This window comes from Syzygium oleosum, unplaced genomic scaffold, assembly GCF_021117445.2.
Source record: "Syzygium oleosum isolate NSW1041296 unplaced genomic scaffold, Sole_v2.1 Sole_v2.20, whole genome shotgun sequence".
Lineage (NCBI taxonomy): Eukaryota > Viridiplantae > Streptophyta > Magnoliopsida > Myrtales > Myrtaceae > Syzygium > Syzygium oleosum.
Window position 1 is genome coordinate 5,286,472 of NW_026607504.1, and position 10,560 is coordinate 5,297,031.

The following is a 10,560-nucleotide window of genomic DNA, read 5'->3' on the forward strand; positions in this document are numbered from 1 at the left end:
ATACCATAGTTCTTTTGCTGTTGTTTTGAAGGGAGTAACCGGGGCTTTAGATTGTATAAATTCTGGTCTTTCTTGAGAGATCTTTGGTACTTGGTTTCTAACATATTGGAGTTCAAGCTCTGATTCTTTTAAGCCAAAAATAGGTGCTTCTGCATCTAAAATTGCTTATCCAATACGAAATATGGAGGCATACCAGAATCTGCTAGTTCAAATTGGATGAATTAGCATAGGAAAGATGTCCAGGAAACTAAAGACACAAGTGACAGATGACTTCATTTAATAGTAAATCAAGTATCCATGATACATTAATATACAATTTCATGTGGCAGTAAAAATTGACCTCATGAAAGCTTTTGATATGGTAAAATGGGAAGCAGTTCTTGGTGCTCTACAGGCTATCAACACACCGCAACATTTGCTTGACCTGATAGCCCAATGCATAACTACACCAAGGTTTTCGATAAACCACAACGGCGAACAGATTGGATACTTTGCTAGATCAAATGGACTAAGACAAGGTGACCCACTCTCTCCTTACCTGTTTGTCTTGGTTATGGAAATTCTTAACAAGATCATCATTGAGAAAGTTGCAGCATCTTCCTTCAAGTATCATTGGCACTGCAAAAAGGAAAAAATTACTCACTTATGCTTCGCAGATGACCTGTTTCTTTTTGCTCACGGAGATCCCGATTCAGTCATTTGCCTTGTAGATGCACTTGGTGATTTTGCAAATCTCACAGGACTACAGTTCAATCCAGATAAATGCAAAATCTTTTTCTCTGGGCTAACCGAGATAGAAAAGGACATTATATTGGATCACACGCCTTTCCCCACTGGCACCCTTCCTATTAGATACCTTGGAGTCCCGTTTGTCACAAGACGACTCACGCACGCAAATTGTAAGAGTCTAACCGATAAAATCTTTAAAAAAAATAGAAGACTGGGGCATGCAACATATTAGCTACGCCGGTCGTCTCCAATTGGCCAAATCGGTACTTATTTCCATCTGTACTTTTTGGATGCAAATGTTTTTACTGCCAAAGCAAACTATATATGAAGTTGAAAAGAAGATTAGAAAATTCTTATGGGTTGGAAATACAGAAGGCCATGGATCTCACAAAGTTGCTTGGAATGTTGTCTGCTCACCAAAAAAGGAAGGAGGACTAGGGTTGCCTGATCTCAAACTATGGAATAAAGTTTTGCTTGGCCACATGCTTTGAAACCTCATAAATTGTCCGTCATCTTCCCTGTGGAGTAAATGGGTTCACTGTGCAAAATGTAGAGGAAATCGGATTATGCAGCTTGAAATCAAGGGTACTATGGCATGGAGTTGGCGTTGTATCCTTCAATTAAGATCGGCTTTAGCTTCAGCCATATCTAAGCCAATATATTGTTGTCAAGAGATATACGATAAAATCAGGAGGGCGGGACCAACTGTGGAATGGTGCCAATTGATCTGGAAAGGCGGTATTAGCAAGCACAACTTTATCAGCTGGCTAGCATGCAGGGATAGACTACCCACAGCAGAGATCGTATCATGTTGGAAGCCTGAAGTAGATAGCCATTGCAATTTCTGTCTATTTGATATGGAAAGCAGAGATCATCTATTCTTCCAGTGCACCTGGACTAAAAGCATTTGAGCGTACTATCCTTGCACAATACGGAATCCTGCGGTATATAGGAGAATAGAATGAAGAACTCGAATGGATGATAAGTGCTACCAAAGGCAAGGATTTGGCAGCTAGACTTCTCAAGGTATCTTTCCTAGCGACCATTTATTGCATCTGGATGGAGCGTAATCATAGACGTTTCCAACACAAGTCACATGATGCCCCCATCATCTTGGCTAAAGTTCGTAAACTTGTCATAAGGCGAGCTTCGCACTACAAAACTTTCAGACCTTCTAAGGCAAATGTAATATTGGCTAATATATGGAGACTCTCACACTCTATTTTTTCGTGATTATAGTCCTCTTTGTAATGCTGGGGTATGCTCCTAAGCTTTTGTACGTCAACTTATGAATGGTACTTACATTTCACAAAAAAAAAAAAATATACAATTTCAGTATGTCACTCAAATGTTGGTGACAGGGTAAAAAAAGGTCTATCAATTGGGACGAGAATGAACACTCAAATATTCACTAACATTTGACTTGGGGGTACAAGTGTTGGATCAGCCTATGAAGGAAAGACTACCAACATAAATTTTTTATCAATGGAGGCAATAGAGATGCACAACCTTGCAATTTCATGTGAGACACTGCAAAATTCGAACTTCTACAAGTAGCTTCTCAATTGTGTACCCTTTTAACTGACAACCTCAAATCACACGATTTCGTACTTTCCCCGCATCGGCATTCACAAGGAAGAAGCATCATTGCATCGGTCCCTTTTAACCTCTCTTCCCACCATTTCAAGAACACAATCACAATTGCAGCAACTCGCGCGAATTCGTCCCTCCCATTCAAAATTCAAATGGTACTTCAACTGGCTCTAACTCATACATAATAGCTGTCAAGATCCAGTTTAGGGACATGGATCATTATGGCGATATTTCTATTCGTCTCTTCTTTCACAAACATTCTCCTCAGCCTGCATGATTGTTCCATGATCAACTTATAAGTTGAAAGGTGATTCCAGGCCACGAACGAAAATTGGTCAGCGTATCCTTGCATATCATCAACTAACAATTGCCAAATCCAGGCTCCAGCTCCAGCTTGCCTCTTCTTTGCTGATTCATATATTTTGTCATAAACCGTCTTGAAGAATATATCTCTTTGATATGACTCTTGTTGATTCTGATGCAACGATTACCCAACTTCTGTGAAAAGAACCGGTTTCTTCAGCCTGTCGTCCCCATCACGTATGTGAGCATCCACCCAGTGCGAAAGATATTTCACTTTTTGGTCCAAACCGGCCTCCGGGATCCTACAATCAACAGCAAAGAATTTAAAAGTAAAGCAGAAAATAGAAATGCAAAATTTGCGTAAAGAGCAAAGAGTCTTTGGCTATAGCTCCTTTAAAACAATTACATGGAGGCTTTTGGGATTTCCACTCCTTTTCATGCTGTTAATTAGACGTGATAATCATTCTATAACCAAAAAGCACAGCTAGCAGTATCAGGAGAAGCATTCTAATTTCGACTAACTTCAAGTGGTAGCGTCTTCTAGTGATGATTAAAGCAATTATTGAAGTGATTTTAGTTTCTACAAGCATCACCCCGGGCTGAAGTTTACTAACCATCAGGATATGCATGGACAGAAGCAAAATCAATGTCGTGAATAGCCGAGTTTTTAAGGAAATCTGTTCCAAGTGAAGATGCCCATTCTCCAGGATTAACTGCACTTTTTTCTTGCGTTTGCAACCCATAAAATCCCTCAACTCCAATAGTCACAAGGTGTCTTTGGTCTACGCTCTTGATATGCACAGCCATCTCAGTGATCCAAGACTGTTACACAGCCAACACCAAGATCAGGACAGAAGTATCAGAAAGGATGAGAGTACGTGTGATACACAATGAAAAAGGATGAGCTAATAACAAACAACAAAATTGTTTCTCATTCATGGAAATCAGCATGAAATAGCAATTGTTAAATATGTCTTGAATTTTATGTACTCGGTCCGGTTTATCACCCGGCCCGACATATTTTTTGTGCGACCCGAAAGTGGAGAAAAAATTGAGATTTTTTGGGAGCACTATTTATACTGCGGCTAGGGTTTTTCATTGGATAGTGAGAGAATTTTGTTTTCGGAGAGTTTTGTGAGCCGTGAGCTTTTGTCGTTGTTTCGACTTCTGAAAACTGTACTCTCTTTGATTATAGTGGAATCTTGTTTTGCCTCGCCCGTGGACATAGATCACCTTGTGATCGAATCACGTAAATCCCTGTGTTCTGTAGTTGTTTTTTCCTCGTCTGTTTCTAACAATTGGTATCAGAGTAGCGTTTGATTCTAGGGTTCTTTGAGATGGCATCTTTGAAGTTTCAGATCTCATCTTTTGACGGACAGAACAACTTCGGATTATGGAGAATAAAGATGAAGGCTTTATTGAGGCGAGAGGGTATGGTTAGGGCGCTGGACGGAAAATATCCAGACGATATGACCTCGGCTGAGATTGAAGAGATGGACGAGAAGGCGCATAGCGCGATCCAGTTGTCTCTAGATGATAAGGTTTTTGCGAGAAGTCGCCGATGAAGAAACAGCGGCCGGTCTCTGGAAAAAACTGGAAAGTCTCTATATGAAGAAATCTCTAACATCGAGACTTTATTTGAAGCAGCGTCTTTATACCCTAAAGATGCGTGAAGGTACGTATGTTCAGGAACACTTGGATGAGTTTAATAAAATTGTTCTGGATATGAAAAATTTAGATATTAAACTCGAGGATGAAGATCAAGCTTTGATCGTGTTATGTTCACTGCCTGCCTCATACAAGAATTTTGTGAACTCGATGCTTTATGGACGTGAATCCATAACTTTGGAGGATGTTATAGCATCTTTGAATTCTGCAGAACTGAGAGCAAAATTGAATGGGAATACTAGTGAAAACAAAGTAGATGGTTTGTTTGTGAGAGGCAGGACCAAGAACAAGGATAAAGCTTTCCAAGGGAAATATGTTGGTCGTTCAAAATCTAAGCCACCTGCAGATAAGATGAACGTTGAGTGCTACTATTGTCACAAAAAGGGACATTACAAGTCAGATTGTCCTTCGCTCAAGCAAAAGGATAAGCAGCATGGTCAAAGACAAGATTCGGTGAATGTTGCAAACGAAAATGAGTCTAATGCGTCGACGGTGTTCTTACGGCACGCTCCGCTGTTAATTTCTCCAATGATGTTTGGATAATGGATTCGGGAGCATCATATCACATATGCCCAAATAGGGAATGGTTCACCACATACGAGCCATTGAATGGTGGATCAGTCTTGATGGGGAATGATGCTGTATGAAAGTCGTGGGTATTGGTACTATTCAGATTAAGTGCCACGACAAAGCAGTAAGAACCTTGACTGAAGTAAGACATATACCAAACTTGAAGAGAAACCTTATCTCGTTGAGCAGTTTGGATTCCATTGGGTGTGTGTACTCAGGTGGAGGTGGAGGTGGAGTTCTCAAAGTTACAAAAGGCAATCTGGTTGTGATGAAAGGAAGCAAGGTGAATCACTTGTATCATTTGCAGGGTAGCACAGTTATGGGTCCTTCAATTGGCACAAGCAATTCCGTTTCTGATAATGATAGAACGAAATTGTGGCATATGCGTTTGGGCCACATGAGTTAGCGTGGCATGTCAGTTTTGAGTAAACGTGGTTTACTTTGTGGGGAGCAGATGACCTCGCTAGATTTCTGTGAGCATTATGTTCTTGGCAAGCAATGCAGAGTTAGATTCAGTATGGGGACGCATTCGACAAAGAGCACACTCGACTATATCCATTCCGATTTATGGGGACCAGCACAGGTTCCATCTAAGGGTGGTGCTCTTTACTTTGTGACGTTCATTGACGATTATTCCAGGAAGGTTTGGGTTTACTTTCTAAAAAGAAAAAGTGATGTTTTTGAAACCTTCAAGAAGTGGAAAGCTCTTGTTGAGAATTAGACAAGGAAGAATATCAAACTTCTTAGGACTGATAATGGTCTTGAGTTCTGTGGTGCCGATTTTAATGAATTTTGTGCGATGCAGTATTGTTCGACACCGTACAAGCTTAGGCACACTCCACAGCAGAATGGAGTGGCGAACGTATGAACAGAACTCTATTGAGAGAGAGCAAGATGCATGCTCTCTAATGCTGGCATGGAAAAGGATTTTTGGGCTGAAGCTGTTAACACGGCTTGTTATCTAGTTAATCGCTCTCCTTCAACAGCAATAGAATGCAAGACTCCTTTTGAGATGTGGTCAGGAAAACATAAGAGTGATATGAATGAGGTGAAGGTTCAGGTGGAGCTTCCAGAAAAGACCTCTCAGAATGTTTTGAACGAGCAAAATGCTCCTGTTGATTCAAGTTCGATGAGGAAGTCAGATGAGGTGGAGCAGCCATACTTTATTGCTACATGGCAGAGAAAGGAGGCGCACCCTGCCTCCTCGTAAATATGGGTTCTCTCGATCGGTGGCTTATGCTCTTACGACAGCAGAAGATATGGGTATTCGGGAACCTTTTACCTATACGGAAGCTGTTACTTGCACGTAATCGAGAAATGGGCTGTTGCTATGGTTGAGGAACTTGAATCACTTCACAAGAACCAGACTTAGGACTTGGTGCAGTTGCCTAAGGGAAAAAGAGCCATCGGGTGTAAATGGGTCTACAAGAAAAAGGAAGGAATTCCAGGTGTTGAAAATGCTAGATACAAGGCTCGAGTCGTAGCTAAAGGCTACAACCAGAAGGAGGGAATTGATTATGACGAAGTTTTCTCCCCTGTGGTAAAACATACTTCCATTCGTGTGTTGCTGGCTATAGTTGCTCAATTTGACTTAGAGCTTGAGCAACTTGACGTGAAGACTACTTTTCTGCATGGCGAGCTTGGGGAAACTATTTATATGGCCCAGCCCGAGGGCTATTATGTAGAAGGCAAGGAAGATCATGTTTGTAAATTGAAGAAATCCTTGTATGGTCACCAAGACAGTGGTATAAGAGATTCGACAGCTTTATGATAGGGAGCGGTTATCATAGGAGCAACTATGATAGTTGTGTCTACTTCAGAAAGGGTTCAGATGGATCCTTTGTCTATCTTCTCTTATACGTGGATGACATGCTCATTGCTGCAAAGAACATGTCAGAAGTGTTGATCTTGAAGAAACGGCTCAGTGAGGAGTTCGAGATGAAAGATCTGGGTCTTGCCAAGAAGATCTTAGGAATGGAGATTCAGTGGGATAGGAAAGGAGGGAAGTTATATCTCTCGCAGATAAGTTATATTGAGAGGGTACTTGATAGGTTTGGCATGCAAAACGCTAAGCCCGTGAGTACACCGTTGGCATCCCATTTTAGACTCTCAGCTCTACATTCACCTCAATCAGAGGTCGAGGAGGCTGCGATGTCTCGTGTCCCATACTCCAGTGCAGTCGGTAGCATTATGTATGCTATGGTATGCACTCGTCCGTACATTGCGCAGTGGCGTTAGTGTGGTTAGTAGATATATGGCGCATCCTGGAAAGGTCCATTGGCAAAGTGAAATGGATACTTAGGTATCTTAGAGGCTCCGCAGAGTTGGGCCTAGTGTTTGATAGAAACAGCCCAACAAGACCTCGGTTGTGGGATTTGTGGATTCCGATTTTGCAGGTGATCTCGATAAGAGGAGATCTTTGACTGGCTATCTTTTCACACTGTCTAGTTCGGCTATTAGTTGGAGGTCAACCTCACAGTCGACAATTGCTTTGTCTATTACAGAGACAGAGTATATGGTAGCAGCAGAAGTAGTGAAAGAAGGTATATGGTTAAGGAATCTTGTTCAGGAACTTGGGCTCCAGCAGGAAGACAATTCAGTTGTCTTTTGCGACAATCAAAGTGTTATATACTTGATTAGAAATCAAGCATATCATGAGAGGACTAAGCACATCAATGTTAGGTATCACTTTATTCGAGAGGCGATATGAGAGAAATATGACGGTAAAGAAAATTGGAATAGCGACAATCCTTGATATGTTGACCAAGTTAGCCCGCCAACAAGTTTAAGCATTGCTTGAACTTGATTGGCATGCTTGGTTGAGTTTGCCCCTTGTGGGGCTTTGGTGGCGAGGTAAATGACAGTTCTACATTTGTTTTTGGAAGTGGATATGTTCTTTCGTTGCAGCCCTTGTTTCCTACACCGAGTTAGCTCACGTAGGCTTAGGGATGCCGAGAGAATGTGTTCGGCTTCTTGATTGTTTTATTTTGGGAAATTCAAGCCAAGGTGGAGATTTGTTAAATATGTCTTGAATTTTATGTACTCGGTCCGGTTTATCACCCGACCCGACATATTTTTTGTGCGACCCGAAAGTGGAGAAAAATTGAGATTTTTTGGGAGCACTATTTATATCTGCGGCTAGGGTTTTTCATTGGATAGTGAGAGAATTTTGTTTTCGGAGAGTTTTATGAGCCGTGAGCTTTTGTCGTTGTTTCGACTTCTTAAACTACTCTCTTTGATTATAGTGGAATCTTGTCTTGCCTCGCCCGTGGACATAGATCACCTTGTGATCGAACCACGTAAATCCCTGTGTTCTGTAGTTGTTTTTTCCGCGCCTGTTTCTAACAGCAATAAATAACAAAATGTATCAGTTGTCGGTATGCTAGATGGGAATATCTAGGAGATATTTAGGGATTTCTTTTGCATAGTAAATAAGGTGTGTTCTTCAGTCGATAGGATCACATCAAGAAACATGAGCCTGAAAACATCCAAGGAATTAGTCTTCTAAATCTTAAGATATATGATGAGAATGACAATTACATGATTTTTTCCATAAATGTTAAGCTTCAGGGAATGACATGACATGACAAGATTTTAGAAACATTAACCGAACCCCTTCCTCTGATCCCATAGTCTGCATAGCTGAAATAACGGTGACAATGACCAAAAGAAGAGAGAGAGATTCTGAAATTTACCTGAAGAAGCGGCGCAGATGACTCAGATACACTGCGAGGTTCATTCATGAGCTCCCAAGCAAAAATAGCTGGTTCATCAAAGTAATGAACTCCAGTCATGGAGTTTTTTCTTGCTACTACCGCCTGCACAATGAAGGGTAGTTATACAAGCAATCATATGCCTTCGTTGTGCAGCCAAAATACTGTGGCACAAGAACGACGTTCATCCGCTTCTAATGCCTAGCATGAAGCAGAGAAATGAAAGCAGCGTCTACCTTGATATAAGCCTTGTAGCACTCCTTTATCGTGGGATGCGAGAAAAACGAATCTGCCGATGAAGAGACATTCTCTCCAGCTTCTGGTGCCATCTGATATACTGTGCTTTACCTCCAAAAGCGTTCAAATTGTTGACTAAGCTCAGGATTACTCGCACCCGATTCCTCCGAGCTTCAACAATTACATAATCTAATCCCTGAGATCAAATTAACAAAGGTAAGAACATCGAAATATCCCCGCCAATGTTGCTTGTATAAAAAAAGTCAAATCTATATCCACGGGAGAGCCATCACGGAATGACGAGTACAAACTTACTGACAGCTATTTCTATATCTTGATGAGCATCTCTTCACCACAAAGTTAGCACCAATCACCTGCCTCTTAGCTCGACTCACTACTTACAACCATTTTCAGTGGCCGTGTAAACTAATTCTACTGGAATCACTACGGTCTACGGCTAACATTCATAGCTGCAACAAAACTTCTCGCAATTCTTCATTGGAGATTCGACTATGAGGAATCCAATACTTCGCCTATATAATGCACATATCAGTAGGACAAAATGACAGAAAAATAGGAGTTCTGCAATTTTTTAATCCACACTCAACTAACTCCTACTGAATTCGAACCCCGGAACCAAAATTTAACTAAATCCTAAAATTCTTTCTGCGGCTAACACTGCAAACAAATTTACCAACGGGAAGAGAAACGATCTACACTTCGCCATCACCGACACTGGACATGAAAGTACAACTGTTCACAATCAAGAAACACAGCGCGTAATCTGGGCGCGAGCGGCCCTCGCCGCTGTCGAGCGAGGGTCGCCCTCGCAGATCTGGGCACGGGCGGCCCTCGGTCGACGGCGGCGAGGGTCGCCAGCGCCACAATCGCCACACAGTATCAAACAGAGATGAGAACAGAAAGGCGTACCGGCGGCTTTCGACTGGCCGGGGCTTCGCCGCAAGTGACAGGGTGGTGGCCGGTGCTTTGAGACGGTTTGCAAAGGACGGAGAATGGAAGATGAGCTAAAGCCGCGGCTTGAAAGGGGAAGAAGAAGTAAGTAAATTTTAGGTTTCTCTTTCTATTTTTATTTTTGTTTCTAGGAACTACTTCTTATTTATGTTCCAAATCTATTTTTCGATCACTTTTCTATTTCGAGAAATAGAAAAATGAACTAACGTTACCAAATGAATTTCTATATTTTTTTTGTTCCTCCAAACAAAAGAACAGAAAAATAGAGAAGTAGAAATATTATCAAACACTATTAAGTTGCTGGTTTCTAAGAATGTTCAAATTATTAATGAATTGACAAAAGAAAGGAAGGAATTATTCCAAAAGTGTCATCTCACGATGACTTATCACATACACGTAAGGGAAAGGATGAGAATTATACTATGCCAACCGAAAGATCAGATTCTTTTACACATGAGTCACCCAACAACTGTTGTATGGAGGTTTCACGATGGAATAATTAATACATTTTAGGTTGTCGGAAAATGCAAAGCGGGAACAAAAGACATTGTCTATTCTATGTGCATATTCTTCTTCAAGGTACACTACATACTAGTTGCTTAGGAGCACGGATATGCATGTCTATACGCATATTTTCGAATCATTAGTATTCCATTAAAATGAGATACTATGGAAGATAAAAAAAAAAAAACAGAGATTCGTACAATGGCAATATTTTATATTTTATAGAAGAATATCTTACTTTTTGAAGGCGTAAGATTAAGATGTGGTATTC

At 41.0% G+C, this 10,560-nt stretch overlaps 1 protein-coding gene and 1 long non-coding RNA gene across 5 annotated transcripts; one reads left to right on the forward strand and one right to left on the reverse strand.

The window, feature by feature from the left end:
- Window positions 1-201: 201 nt before the first annotated feature.
- LOC130140687 (uncharacterized) lies at window positions 202-2,469 on the forward strand. Its single transcript, XR_008818665.1, has 2 exons — window positions 202-322; window positions 2,066-2,469. It is a non-coding gene; the product is annotated as an uncharacterized LOC130140687 (long non-coding RNA).
- On the reverse strand, window positions 2,431-9,721 carry LOC115667937 (mannan endo-1,4-beta-mannosidase 6-like). Of its 4 annotated transcripts, XM_056320700.1 has the most exons (5): window positions 9,121-9,716; window positions 8,813-9,002; window positions 8,559-8,681; window positions 3,236-3,447; window positions 2,431-2,927 (listed from the first exon to the last, which is right to left on the reverse strand). In XM_056320700.1, coding segments are annotated over exons 2-5 (429 nt in total). In that variant the 5' UTR covers window positions 8,906-9,002; window positions 9,121-9,716; the 3' UTR covers window positions 2,431-2,926. The 4 variants fall into 4 exon arrangements, with proteins under 4 accessions (XP_056176675.1, XP_056176676.1, XP_056176674.1 ...); XM_056320701.1 differs by having other exon boundaries at window positions 3,345-3,447; window positions 8,813-9,721; XM_056320699.1 differs by having other exon boundaries at window positions 8,813-9,716.
- Between the last annotated feature and the right edge of the window lie 839 nt (window positions 9,722-10,560).